The 15,467-nt window shown below is 32.6% G+C and overlaps 2 protein-coding genes across 2 annotated transcripts; one reads left to right on the top strand and one right to left on the bottom strand.

Moving 5' to 3' along the window:
• Window positions 1–1,485: 1,485 nt before the first annotated feature.
• LOC105334196 (protein toll) lies at window positions 1,486–4,869 on the top strand. Its single transcript, XM_011437559.4, has 2 exons — window positions 1,486–1,637; window positions 2,415–4,869. Exon 2 carries the CDS (start codon window positions 2,425–2,427, stop codon window positions 4,480–4,482), a length of 2,058 nt encoding a protein of 685 aa, XP_011435861.3. The 5' UTR covers window positions 1,486–1,637; window positions 2,415–2,424; the 3' UTR covers window positions 4,483–4,869.
• Window positions 4,870–5,428: 559 nt separating this feature from the next.
• LOC105334195 (uncharacterized) lies at window positions 5,429–14,337 on the bottom strand. The gene is made up of 14 exons (XM_011437558.4): window positions 14,278–14,337; window positions 13,453–13,547; window positions 12,943–13,097; window positions 12,510–12,661; window positions 11,669–11,933; window positions 11,399–11,573; window positions 10,674–11,014; window positions 10,454–10,574; window positions 10,261–10,361; window positions 7,970–8,129; window positions 7,015–7,226; window positions 6,754–6,863; window positions 6,466–6,529; window positions 5,429–5,970 (listed from the first exon to the last, which is right to left on the bottom strand). The coding sequence occupies exons 2-14, from the start codon at window positions 13,526–13,528 to the stop codon at window positions 5,839–5,841; spliced, it is 2,064 nt and encodes a 687-aa protein (XP_011435860.3). The 5' UTR covers window positions 13,529–13,547; window positions 14,278–14,337; the 3' UTR covers window positions 5,429–5,838.
• Between the last annotated feature and the right edge of the window lie 1,130 nt (window positions 14,338–15,467).

The following is a 15,467-nucleotide window of genomic DNA, read 5'->3' as shown; positions in this document are numbered from 1 at the left end:
GTTCTCTGATTTAATACGAGCTTTTGAACATTAGAATAGTACTGTGACACATTACACATACAGTCATGCACGGTGGTAAGTGCTTCTTTTAAAGCAGCACTTGATACCCTAGATATGAAATATTTATAGTAGTTAATTTTAATATTAGAAAAACCAATGATTTTTCAAGCTGTTATTGTGACATTTTTATTGCGATAAAAAGAATAAGAACTTTTGTTGCAGAAGTGGCATGAAACTAAGGGAACGCCAAACCTCAATCGATCGAACCTAGGACTTGTAGTGCATTAATTCATGCATTTCATTGGCAGTTGCAATGACTCAATCAGATTTAAAGGGAACGTTTATAGATTAAAAGAACTGATAAGACATTTGGGTCATAATGCTAATAAATGTTTTGGTATTTTTATAACCATTTAAACTGAACACCACTGTAAATTAATTAAAAATGTTTCCCCTTGTTGTCTAAGAATAATTTTAGATATAAGCAATTTATTTTTAGGTGATATGATGCTATTAATTGCAATGAATATGAATTTAACATAAAAATGATTTCTTTTAAATTGCATGTAGTTTTTCAGGAGGGCATGATGGCAGATGGTATAGAAAGCTTTGCAGAAAAAATACATAACCGGCTGGCGTTGTTTATTTGCAAAAAAAAAAAAAATCCGCAATGATCAATACCTTCAAAGTGAAAGAGTGTTTCCATAAGGACTTAAAAAAAGATTTTAAACATGTTTTTATTTTGTAAACTTTTTAAAATCTATGTTGTTGTAAACAAAATTGATACACTAAATGAAAAGAAATTTTAAAACGATTCTTACGCTAGAATCATCCTTACAAGTTGTATCAGCTAGTACATGCATTCACCAGCTAGTGAATTTGAGTCACAGAACACTTCGTGATAAAATTAAGAAAAATAAGTCTTGGTGTCAGATTGGGAACAAATAAGAACTTTGTCAATTTTTGTTTAACCTAATAAGGAATTCTCTATTTCATGGACTGTTTGCTACATTCAACACACGGATCCTACCTGTATGCGTTTTATTTATTTATAATACGGCTGTAGGGTGTATGTGTAAACCTAAATATACATGTGTATACGATTGTATTTTTGTGTTATTTACTGTTTCTTAATTAAGGGTAGTCAAACAAATAGACCATCAGATCAACCTAAAAAAAAGTTTTAGTCTTAATTTGTTTAGCTATAAACTTTTATTTAGCAAAGAAAAATGCATACATTTCGCATTTTAAATTTTGAATATTTACCTACATTTTTATATAGAGCTCTTCTTCAAAAGGAGATCAATACAGTTTAAAAATGGCCACATCCCTTTTTAATAAAAGTTATTAACAAACATTTATACATGTGTCACACAATGGAGTGCTCATTTTAAAAAGGCTTCATTTCAGAATATAAATAGAACGTTTCGTTATCGGGTATTCCCGAATTTTACACACAAAGATAAGACCTCTTAAAATACCTTTAAACATGTCAAGTTTTCTTTACATAAAGCGATTTTCTCAACGATTGGTTAAGTGTGCACCCAGTGAAATCCCGTCAATAGGCATTCCCGGGCACGATTAAAACAGGAAGTTTTGCTGTGGGTAAAACAGTCTCGTCGTCTGCAATCTATGTGGTAAGTTGTCTTTTATCCATCGCATATATACATACCGTATGATCCCAGTTTTATTGAAGTAGTGTTGTTTTTATTCTAGTTAACGTTTGTAATTGAAAGGAAAAACAGTTCATACCGTGCGTATATCCATTTCAAAACTTCAATCTTTTATTGCTAATGTATGCACCGACGAAAATGTAAATTCAATTGTGTGAGATCCAGAATGCCCAGCATTCCATTTTGCTAGCCAAGATGTATTTGTATATATTTGTAGAAATACGTTTAGCTAGATCTAGATGTTTAGGAATTGAATTGTTTATGATGTATGCTGAACAAAACTTTATATCTGTAATAACATTGAGAGCTATATATGCATGTAATGTTGGCTCCATAGTTTTCTTATTCATGATGAATAATACGTTTAACTCACTCTAACCAGTTAGTATATGTTGATTTCCATGAGCAACAACTATAAATCATGATGGACCCATTTTATAACCGAGTGCATGTCATAACGCGATATATTTCGTTCCTGTTTGAAACCAATGCCGTATGGAAATTAAATGTATCTTCCGCGTATAAACACCTTCAATCGTTATAACACATAGCAATTAACATATCTACTTTGTGAAAAATGAAATATCGATATAGAAAACCACTTAGTACATGTTAAGGTTTAAATGCCCAAATAGGAAATATTACTCAATGATGCTAGCATAAACTCACCCCATCTGAATGTCTTGATTAATATCAACAGAATACATGTATAGTCATTTCTCTGAATTTATTATTTTGCAGAAGAGTAAAGATGTCAATCATCGGGATTGTGTTGAGTGTACTCCCTTTGTTAGCATCCATTGCTAGTGCGACTAACAGATGTGATATTTGTCAAGCCACAGGCCCCGAGATAGATCTATCCAACTGCGGATTTTACAGCGTGGGGGATGCTATAAACAAGTCCTGTAATGCTGCAAGAAGTGCCACAGTTTTGAAACTTAATGGAAACTTTATTTCAAATATCTCAAGTAATGATTTCTTAATGGAGGACGGTACTGGCTATTTCTGGCAGTTGGATAAACTTTATCTGAATAACAATTCAATAACAGATATTGACGAGGATGCATTTTGGACACTGATCTTTCTCACACATTTCGACTTGTCATATAACAATTTAACAGAAATAGAAGACGATGTTCTTAAAGTTAAGACTTTACTGAGAACGGTCAATTTCGCCTACAATCAAATCAATTTCATCGGAACAAAAGTCTTTACTGAGAAGCATTATGCCTTGAAAGAAGTAAATTGTTCGCATAACAATCTCATTTCAATGGAACCATGGCCGTATATACCACCAGCACTGTCGAAATTCGATGTCTCTTACAACGCCATCGTGAATTTCACAAATAGAATGAACTGGATATACGACTTGAGTGAACCATACCACGCAAGCGTTGATTTACGTAACAACCAGCTCAGAGATTGGCGCGACTACTATCTTCAACAATATAATCCGGACCAACCGGAGTTCTACGTTGATTTTGTCACCTATAACTTGGATATTCGAGACAACCCTTGGTTCTGCGACTGTCACTTTTACGGGTTTACGTCTCGGTACCAAAACTCTTTTTTCAAACATGCTGATACAACTCTGATGGAAATGAAATGCGACGGACCACCGAACCTTCATGGCAAAGCTATAATGGAAGACGTGGACTTGAATGATTTGATTTGCAATATTACCTTGGATTGTCCACAAGGTTGTTTATGCCAGAACAAACCAGCCGAGAATTTGCTACACGTTAACTGCAACAGCAAAGGATTTACGCATTTACCTTCCAAAATCCCCAAAATCGAGAGCCCACCCAATAATCAGTATACGCTTAAACTAGAGATGAACAATAATCGGATTAGAACATTAACCCATGAAAACTATACGTCGTTACTTAGTGATCTTTCGTTGTCTGGAAATCAACTCGAAGATGTTGGTGACGCAGCATTCACGGGCATGACGATTATCAAGCATCTGAATCTAGAAAACAACAAATTGAAAAAGATTTCGCCAAAAATTCAGTATTTGTTAAAATTTGAAGACACTAGTTTGTCAAATAACAATTTTCAATGCACCTGCGACATGGTATGGATGAAAGACTGGATTAATTTTGCACCCATAGACGATCCAAACCGTGACATGCAATGCACGTTCGAAAACGAAGACGTTTACAAGATACGTGAAGTGAGTGAAAGCTTGCTAAACTGTACTTACGATGTAGCTATTGGCTTGACAATTGGCTTCTCGATATTACTTGCCCTTGTCATCGTCGCTGTTATTTGGGCCAAAAAGTGTCCATATGAAACAAAGGTTATTCTGTACAGAATTTTCCGCTACCACCCTTGGGACAAATATCGCGTGGACAACGAACTGTTGGCGGAACACGACGCGTATGTATCTTTTGATGACAGCAATATTCATATTCGCCAATGGGTTCTTCGAAAATTTGCCAAGCGGCTAGAGGAAGAGAAACCGTGCTACAAGTTTTTTGTTCCTGTTCGAGACCTCTTGGTAGGCGATGGAAAAGCTGATTCGATCATAGAAAACATGGAGAAAAGCAAAAGAGTTATAATCATATTATCAGACAAGTATGATGAAAATGAGTGGTGCAAATTTGAGTGCCAGAGGGCCGAAATTTTAGAATTGAACAATGGTCGAATTATTTTCATCAAATACCACCCCGAGGCGGATGAGATGATAGAAAACGAACCATGGAAATCTCGTGTAAAAGGACGCAAAGTCTTCTCCCCCGGAGAGAAGAAAAGCGAACGACGGTGGTTCTGGGGGAAAATCAAATACGAGTTACCCGTTCGATAATATCTCTTAGAAATGTTTCTAGCCTAAGAACGTTATTGTGTTATAGTCTCATTTAAATCCGCCCATTATCATTTGCTAGTATTTACATTTTCTTTTACATACTATGTCACTAGATAGATGTTGGATCTTTTAGAAAGCTTCTAACATGTATATTAATTACATTTTACATGACTTATTGGAATGGCAATAGATAGTTGTAGATTTAGTCACGTGCGTTAAAAATATTCTTTTAGTTACGACGTGTATAGAAAGATCGAAAGAGCGGTTTTTTTTTATAAATGCTGCTCCAGCATGTTTGGTGTTGTAAATTGTATGTACAAAGTACAAAATCATTTATGTAATTAAGTATTTTAATGAATATGTTACAAATAAAACAATGAGATTGATGATAGGTTGTTTTTGTTATTTTCTGAGAGAGAGAGAGAGAGAGAGAGAGAGAGAGAGAGAGAGAGAGAGAGAAATAACAAAGTGTTAATTGATAAATAGTCATTTTACCGAAGAAAATGTTTCGTCGCCATTTTTGTTCATCTATCATTAAATTTTGCAGAAAAAGCTAGGAAATTCTCTCCTCATAAAATATTTAAAAAAAACCATATTTCACAAAAATAATATCCAATTTGATTATAATCTAATTGCAGGATCACCAAAATACTATCTTAAAGAATAAAGAAAAAGAATGGTATACAAAAAAATTAGTAAACTAACTGAATCAGAACAGCATAAAAATACAGACAAATAGAATTGAATTTCCTGTTGATCAAATTTTGTTTGTGACGGATTTATTTTGAATTTTACAAGACTTGGTGGTAAACTTGTTTGAAGCTTCCTTAGACCTTTCCCAACATATTCGTAGCAAAAGTTTTATTAACAAAGAGACTTTCGAAAACGTTGCGAACTTTCTCTGTACGTAAGTAAAAGTTGCTCTACAGTTTCGAAAACATCAAACTTAATTTACATAATTTATTGCGTAAATTCATATTTCAAAAGTAAAGACATCGTGTGAGCAAATGAAAACAATCAAATTTTAACTAAAAATTTAAATTTACAATCTATAATATCATGAATAATTCTTGTGTAATTGACAGAAAGCGCATTTATATAACTCACGAGTATATCATTATTTTATCACATGTAATATTAAAATCGTCTCACTTTAAGTTTAACACGCGTATACAAACAGTTAAATTGTTACTTACGTCCAATTGTTTAGCGATAAAGATTTCAATACTCCAAGAGCCCATAATGCAATGCACAGTTGAATAGATTTCAAAATCAAATTATGTATCACAGTAAGAGTTAGCTCTCTTATTAGTTGGACATTTTACCCCCAAACAACAAAATTCTCACGAATTGTTCTCAATGAATAAGCCGATTGATATCGGGATGTTCTATTTGAAGGTTTTCTATGGAGTCACTGAATCTCATTAGGTCCTCCAGGCTCTTCATACCGAGTTTTTCTTCTATACATCTGTAGAAATAATCCGGAGCCTTGAGAATAAAAATAGAATTTCATCATTCCACCCAAGATAAAGTACCGGTATATGGAACCATTTTTACTAATATTATGCAATATTGCAACTCAGTAGTATCTGAAATGGGTGCAATATGAACCATTTTACAAAAAGACTAATTCTGTTGATAAATTATAGTGCCGAATACACAACGTGCTAATTTTACCTTGATCATCAGATGTTTTTACAACTACATGTAGGTAAAGGTTAGTGAAATGCCATGTGGTGTTAAGAATATTTGTGGGCATCAATTTTCAAGGATAAGGAAAAAACTAAATCTTCGAGGATGTGTAAATTTGTGAACAATGATTTTGTTAATACAATACGTTGTTTGCCAAAAATAAAATGCACTTCAGTAAACAATTGATTTCGTGGATCAAGATAAAATCAACGAAAAGTCTACGAATATTTGTATTTAACGAATTTTGATGAAATCACATTTTTATCAAATCACTTTAGTATAAATACTTACTCTTCGGAATAACTTGTAGAGGAATACTAGTTGTTCACCAGATAGATTCTTCAATCCAGAAAATCTATTAAAAAAAAATACATCCCTGTGCATATTGATTATCTAAAAATTTGTTAAAGTAAAATAAAAAGTTAACAAGTTACATGTATACATGGTGAAGACCAAGGTTATTACATTAAGTTTATTTACCTGTTCAAGAGAGGCAAAATATTGAATTATTCATTGGCATCTTTTTTAATTATGTTATAGAAAGTATTCAAAGATCGTTAGAAGTTAAACAGTACTAACGCCGTTAGTTTATTGTCTTTCAACCATGTATCAATATCTGATTTGGTCCACTTCATTAAGACGACGGTATTGTCATCAGATCTCGGAACCAACGGCCTGGCAACAGCATCCTAAAACAAAACACAAGGCCTTTGCTTTACAACATACAAATTGAATGCAATTTAATCTAAATGCAAGACATTTGAAATGAATTCGTCATATTGCTAACTGCACACATTTGTATGTATATCTAATACGGTTGGGGTATTTTTAGTAACAAACCTCAGGAATTGAGTTCAAGGTGTTCTTGGGAACCAATTTGCCAGCCAATGCTAAATACAGTTCAGTAAATTTCTTGTCGAAATCGTATTTTCCGCTAAAATCGTAGAACAGTCTTGCACCAATCATGGCCCCTAACCATCCAGTAGCCTTATAGCCCGTTTGCATCAGCAGAGGAACAATTTCTTTCTTCTGTGAATAAGCATACTCCGCCTCTGCAAAACGATTTTCACCAGTAATATCAAAAACTGATTCAGTAGTAACTTCACACTTTCCTCTGTATCAATTAAAAAATCTATTATAGCTTTTTATTACTATCGTATTTATTTATCATATCTATTTTATTATGGTAAATTTTTCACATGAAAATGGATATGTAATTACAATTGATTATTGCATATCATACTGTCAATGCTGAAAAATTGAAAACGTATTTGTAAATACGATTTACAAATCGTGTATATCGAAATCGAAATATTCTTAGATTGGCTAAGACATTCATATTGAGGAAAACATTAGAATCTGAAGTTATTTTGCTCCATTTGATACTTTGTTTCGTTATACCTCTTTGTATTTTTTTAATGTATAATTACATCAAATAAACTTGCTATTCTACATAATCGTGAAATAGCTTCCGTGCTTTCTGCCCATGGTGAAAAGTCATCTAAACTATCCGCTGACAGTATTCGATTTCCCTGATTTTATGTCTCGAACACCTCTGGTGTTATCTAAGTCGCGACGCTAAAATCAAAGTCTGATAACTCTAATTTGTTAACCATAAAAATCTTCATCGCCGAAGTTTCTTCGGTACTTATACATTAAAATACCTATTTACTAACAATTAGCCTCGTGAAAATAGTTGCTCTTAATAAACCTGTTATCGTCCTCATTGTCAATTAATAAGTATAATAATTATATTTTTTACTATTATCTAAATATTGAGCACAGTTTGTTTTACCTGTTCTACAATTCTGGCTATCTTTGTATTTTTCGGAATAACAAACCAGGACGATCCTGGCTTCTTCAACAGCCCGTGCCATGGCCTCTAAAATTGACCCCTCCATGTTGTCTACATCCATCCATACGGTCAGTCCTTTCTCCTGCAGTCGGTCTCTTATCTAAAATCATCAATGTATACAGATATCTGGGCTCATTGCATTTGTATTTAAAACTTTTCATGAAATGGTAATATTACAGACAAAATAGACACAATGGGTCATTACCGATCAATTTTATTTTACTTTATAAGCATGTTAATAGATACACGTTTATATTGATGCCGTAAATATAATTCATCGATCGTTGGAGAGTCACATTTTTAACACAATAAGTAAAATTCCCCTTTAAACACGTTCTTAATTAATTAAGGATGTCTCGTTCCTCTGGTGGGTCAATTTTAGATTGAAAAATTTGCATCGCATGGTTATTCTTTTCAAGGGAAAATGCATACTAGTATATAAAGAGCTTAGTAAGGTCCTATGATTTGCTGCGAAATGGTTTTCAAGAAGAAAATGACAATTTTTAATCATCTCAATACTTTCGATTACCATAATTTCATCCTTCTAATTTTTGGTGCAAACCAAACTAGATATTTTAAGTAGTTGCAAACATTTCTTTGTCTTGAAAAACATATTTTAAAAATGTTTTATGATTTCTTTCGACATATTTTGGCATGTATTTAGCAAATATTCTTTCAAAGTCCAGGGAAAAGTAACTCCAATAATTGCGTTAAATTAACTGATTTTGTATCAAAGTGTTTGTGCAAGTATAATATAAAGTTTAGAATTTATTTTCGGATTTCTGAATTTTTACAAATTATTCTGACAAGAATAATAATTTGGGTAAAAATTGGAACTTTTAAAATTTTTATTGCATTTTGAAATTTTAGTAACATATGTATGTCCGAAAACAGGGTTTTATCAGTGCAAAAAAATCGAAATATTTCTGAAAATTAATTTATAAACCGGATTTTTTTTTTTTACATCTAAAAATTATTTTAAATGGATTAATTTGAAATATAATAAGTTTTTATTTGGTGCTATAGTTCATTCCAATAAAAAAAAAGTAGAGGAAAAGGGGACTGATCATTTCAGTGCAGAAAGGTCATGTTAAATGCACCGTATCGCAGAAAAAAGGTTTCTATAGACACCTTATTTTTATTTTGAACTTAGGTTAAACGGGCAAGGCCACGATTTGAGTCATAATTCATTTATCCATTTTAATGTTTTAATATGCTTATGTAATGCATTTCAATTATACTCTGTCCCGGTTTTTGCTTCCACCACTTTTCGCTTGATATTTCGATAATAATAAATACCGTTATGTTCAAACTACGTTCATCCACTAATATGATGAAAAATGTCAAGATTATCTGTTTTGAAACGCCCCCTCTACCGCTTCAGGTTTCAATACACATCCCAATATAGAAAGTCTACGGAGATTTTGCATTGCATCAGCCATTAATAAGCCCAAATGATAACGTTGAAAAATTGCGCGAGGTGTCCCGAGTACTACCGAATGGAGAAAAGTTGTAAACATTTCCCATTATAAATCTCCGTAAGAAATTAGTTTTCATCCCTGTAAACTTTTATGAGTGAAAAGGGATAATTTGTCAATGAAGTAATCTTGGATATCTTCCATTTCATCGATTTCAACTGTACTTCTTTTACAAGTATGTGTATTTTTATTTAAATCATCAAAAAGTGATGGAAGCAATAACTTGGGACAGACTATAGTCAACCAAAATTCGTCCATTTATAAACGAGATACAGAGCTTTCGTTTCTTTGTTATGTAAACAAAGCTGAGGCCATAGTTTTGAGTTTGAAAAGAAAATTCCAGGATAAAACCTAAAATGAATGTGACAAACGCTAGCAATTGCTTATATATGTTCAAAATAAATTAGCAGAGGAAAATGCCAGTTTGAAAAAAGAACTTTTACAGGCATATTGAACTAATGTAGACAAAAAGAATGGGGTGAGCTCTGTATCTAGCTGCAGGTCTGTATACAATCCCCGGTCTCGATTGCATGTAGCGTGTTTGGGAGAAAATCTTAGGCAAAATAAATAGACGATATCTGTTGTACATTGCCTGAAGAATTTAATGGAACCATTTTTTCCCCTCAGGATTTGCGTGTAAATAAGGTTAATCAGTCAAAGAAAGAATATTTAAATTATAAAAGTATTCTAACGGCAAATTATAGGAAATTAGATTTTTGACAATCATGTTGTGAATTTCAGATTTTCCTGTACCTGTAACAGTATTTTCTGATTTCCCCAGTTGTAACTGAGCATTATATGTCCTGCGTCAGGTTTCTCTTTTTTGGCCTTGAAAAGATTTTGGGCTTTCTTCTCTTTAATTGAAAAAAGAAATTCAATTGCTTGTTTCACAATAGGTCTTCATGCAATTTTAATCGATTTAATAAGCAATTAAGAAAGGACTCACCTGCTCCTTCCTGATCTTTTCCTTCGTTGATAACAAAATAAGCTCCTTGTGCCGCCTTTGATAGTTCTTTATTATCACTATTTCTAAGTTCTTTCAGCGTTTTCCAAACTTCTTTGTCCTCCTAAATAGTAGACCATGAGTATTATTTGAAACCAAAATCAATAAAAAAAGGAATTAATTCAATTTATAAGTATCAAACTAAAGTATTTCTTTATCTTACCTTAAAAAGTACTTTATTTTTCTTTACAAAAGACAGTTCCCAAATAGCGTTGACTACGGCAACCTGCTCAGCTGGGTTTCCTTTTTTCAAAAGTCGTTTTAGAATATCAAATGCACCTTTATTCATAATTGTTGTTTTGTTGTCGTCATTTTTTGCTAATTTTGCTAAACCATTAATGAGTTCATGTATTGAAAAACCCCATTGCCTACGGTCTTTTGCCTTTTCGGCTTTTTTAACCATTTCCAAAAGAAAGTCAAATAAGGTCTCATCTGCTGATATTTTTTTGTTTTCCTCCTCATTCACCATGTAAGACAACGCCAAAAGAACAACAAGCTTCACATCTGTAAGTAAGGAATACCGTAAACCAACTTTTATTCGCGGACCATTCGTTGTTGTATGGTTGTTATAACAAGATTGGTCTGGAGAAGGCTTGGTCGCAAACATTAGTCGTCGCGAACCAGTCTATCGAAAGTAAATCGCGAAATAAAGTCGCTGCGAATAAAAGTTGGTTTGCAATTTTGGTTAGGTTTAGTTTGAAGTTAGTTAGTAACCCACAATCTTGAGTCATCGTTACACCAGTGTATAAATGTTATCATTTATATTTTGTTTGCAGCTTTGAAATGCCCGAAAGTAACGTTATAACTATCAATGTAAATAATTTTAGATAACAATTTTTCAGGTGCATGCAGTGAAAGGACTTAGAATTCTTATTTTTAACTACATACACGTAATATCTGTTTTCAGCAGCTCTTCGAGGAGTTCAACCATATTTATTTTCCCTTTGTTTGTTCCATCTTTCTTTCGAAGACGCGTAACTGTGTAGACATCCTTTGAAGATGAATTTCTTGCACAATTGTTCAAGATTCCAAGAGTGGAATTGAAAGGAAAGTGGTTTTCATTCTAAAACAAAAATAGGGGGTTTAGATTTTTATATAATACGTTCATGTTTAATTATATATCTGATAAATCTTTTTTTCGTTTAATAGACATATTACAGTAATTTCATCGTCAAGGTCTTCCAAATCGCCTTGCACAGCTGTCAAATCTTCTGTAAGGTACTGAAAGAACTGGGTGTCCTCGACGATCGATTCAGCAAAGCTGGGACTCCCGTCGGCGTAATTCCACAGAATCGTCCGTATAAGGGACAGAAGTCTGAGAAAATCGGAACCAGCCTCGTCCTCCTCTAGATCATCATCGAAAAAATCAGGATCGTGGTTGGACCACACTGCTTGATAAATGTCCACTAATTGAGGTACAAATCTAAAACATCAAAGATGCAATGTGGCGGTATGTTTGGTTAGATTTGTAACATTAAAAAAAAGATTTTCTTCTCACGTCAAAAAAATCAAATAGAGTAATATTCAACAACCATTAATAATAAGCATAATATCAATTTTGAATATTGACAATAGAGTCACTGTTAAAAAATGCCACGAAAACTTTGATATCCGATCAGCAAATTTGCTGTGTTTGCCAAAGTAAGACTATTATGAATGTTCAGTATAACCCAGAGTCAAATCTGTGTGGAATTTTTGGAGTTAAGATTCAGACAAAACTATGAAAGCAAATCTTATAATTCAGTTACTTGCGTTTTTTAAAGAAATTCTGCCATATAGAAAATCAAAATAACTGTCGTGAATAGCGTTTAATTTAAATCAAAAAGATATTGTAAAAATAAGAGACATACACAATTAAAAATAATAGATGCAAAGGAAATTAAAACATCGTCTTAGAATAGTTTCTTCACCAATATTAATTTGTAATGCAGTCCAATTAATTGCAAATGAAATCGAAAGTAAATAATAAATATAGATTTTTTTCGAACTAGCAGCATACCCCTTCTTGGCAAGATAATTTCCCATTAACAACCTTTGCTCCAGTCCACCATTATCTTGAAAAGGGTCGTCAATATTCTCGTCAAGAAGCTTGTATATATCTGGATACGATTCTTCTGAAATACCTTTATTTGTAATATCCATCTGAGTAAGCTACAAATATAAATTCTCTTTTTAACAGAACCCATACCATAACAGTTGTTTCACCTTACCATGTGAAGTCTTTTTTTTATACAAATCTATAATATTCCATGCTATAAATGACATTAACTATCATGTATATGATAAAATAAGGCCAAACTTTGCTTATACAATGTGAATATATGTTTGATTTATATTAATGTGCTCGTATAGCACACGTTTGTAGCACTTTGTCCAAAAATAGAAAAAAAAATTAAAAGTTATAATTTAAATAAACAGTATTTCAACTGTACCTTGGTCATGACTTTGTCATATTCCCTTAGGATAGGCTTTAACTCAGGGTGTTTTACCAGTAGAGTATCGAAATGTTCGCCCTCGACTATGGACTTTGTTCTTACAGGATTCCTTCGGGACGACATGCTAGTTGGAGTTTTATTTTGGCGAGTTACTGGAATATAAAAAATTATTCGTTTAAGTTTGATGTAAACAATATAACATCAAGTAAATGTTCTATTGTATGGTTGTTTTTTTTTGAAAATGTGATTAGAAAACCTCACTTGAGCTTTCAGCTCACGTGAGCTAAAAAGCAACATAATAGTTACATGGGGTTTTACCTTAAAAGAATCTACTCTCAGACAAGTACATTTGGACATAATCCAAAGTTTGATATTTTATACCATTGATATCAAAGCAATATCAGTATTTTGCTTTCGGGGTATAATGTCGTCCTAATGAAACCCCAATACCCCAATATTAACGCAGGGGTATTTAATTAAGTTATTCATTAATATCATGCAAAATACCTATTTGTTTCTCATTCACGGGTTGGCTTTGTTCATCTATAGCAACTGTTTTCTTAGAACTGCTCGCTGATCCCATTCTCCATCTTGTGTACAATCTATCAAGAAGTGAAATGCATTAGCTAATTTAACATACGAATTAGAAATACTTATATGTAGATCAAGTCCTTTCAAATATTATAAAGATGTTTCTTTCAAAACTTAACGTGATCCCAACGTAAACGTTCTGTAAAAGACTTTACAAAAAAATTGAAAGATGATCTATATTGGTACGAAATTTTAAACGGTTCTGTTCAAGCAATGCGTGTAGTATATTAAAAAAACAATTTATTGTTTCACATGCTGTAATCACAAGATCACTCAGGACATAAAACGGAGCCGAAATACGAAAAGGTAACATAAGTTAAGTCACTTATGCACCCGCGATATACGTGTAAGAGTGAAAGCTGTAGGGTCGAAATAAGAATAGGTAGCAGTAATTTAGTCCTTCATAACACACGATATGAGAAATGAAGGTTGTAAGTAATTTTAAATTTGTCTCGTAGCAAGCCATAATAAAGAAACAGTGGTGTATATAATGTATTGATAAATATTGCAAGATAGAACACGCTATCAGTATAAATGGAATCACAATTATCCGATCAATAACCGTACAGTTAAAACGATACAATGATATATTTAAAGTCAAAAATCGCGTATACAAACGTTTCATCGATTATCTGTCGAGAAAACAGGTTCAAATATTTTTTTCTACAAGCTTAGACATATCTTCAGATTGCGTTTATAAGTAACAACAATTTGAGTATAGCATGCTTTGAAAATATATACCTGTATCTGGTACTGACTTGCAGATTTACACGAAAAGATTGATCTAAAAATCTCAAAATGGAGGCTCGTTTGAAAAAAAAAAACTAGTACAAGTTCTGTTTAAAATGTTAAATTAATTACATGTACAAAGATATGGATTCAACATAATCTTTTACCTGTACACCACTCTTTAACTTATCTTCCCCATTTAACTTCCGGGAAACGCATAAACAAACGGACGTCTTCTACCGTGTAAAAGACAAGTTTAAAATGCGCAAAATCAATCGATAAACTGGGACCTTCAATGTATTCTTTGTACTCTGGAGTGAGGCCTGACATTTAAATTCTCAAGGAGGAATTTTTAAAACAGTCACCAACATTTATGTCGTGCTAGTAAAGCATGTACAATGTATATCCCATAATTTTTTTTCCTTCTACTTTCAATATTTGATTTAGTAAACACTTGTAACAACATCATATAAAAAGATAACCAAAAAAATCACACAGGGTCATAGAAAATACTTCGTACAAACATATATCGATACACAAACACAGAATCTGATTTTATCAATTACTTACTACATCATATTGTTACAATCAGAGTGTTTAAATATTGTTTAAATGTATCTTAATTGATTTAATCAAACTTTATGCATACATTTCTGTAAGTGTTTACGCAAAGTTATTCAACGCCATTAACTACGAATTTCATATAATCAAATACAATAGTACATATTATATTCTTTTTAAAAAAAACTTAATTACGAAAGAGGAAAAGAATTACAACGTTGTTACAAAGAAACAAGAAAATAAGAAAGTTGTCCACTGGAGTCTTCAGTGTCACTGATCGTCCCAACTCTACCCTGCGAAATAGGAATCTACATTCTTTCTGACGGTAGATCTGATCATTCTGTTAAAGCGGATCATAGTGTATGTTGATGTTTGGAGAAATAAGAAACTGTCAGAGTGTTGACTGGAGAGGAAGGAACATATTAAATTTTGAGGATTTAATTATATTTTCATGAAGAAACTGAGGAAGTTCAAAAGTTCTTATAGACTCTGTTATTCAGCTAACGCTAGCTACTGATCACAAATCGATAGTTATTAGCGCTTTTTATATATCGTTTAACCTGTAACCTTTAACAAAATACTTAATTTTTTAAATTTGGTTGGTAAGTTTTAGTTATGACGATGTCTATTCATTATCCTAT

This window comes from Magallana gigas, chromosome 6, assembly GCF_963853765.1.
Source record: "Magallana gigas chromosome 6, xbMagGiga1.1, whole genome shotgun sequence".
Classification (NCBI taxonomy): Eukaryota; Metazoa; Mollusca; class Bivalvia; order Ostreida; family Ostreidae; genus Magallana; species Magallana gigas.
The sequence above is the reverse complement of the archived record's forward strand: the minus strand, read 5'-3'. Positions and strand labels throughout refer to the sequence as shown.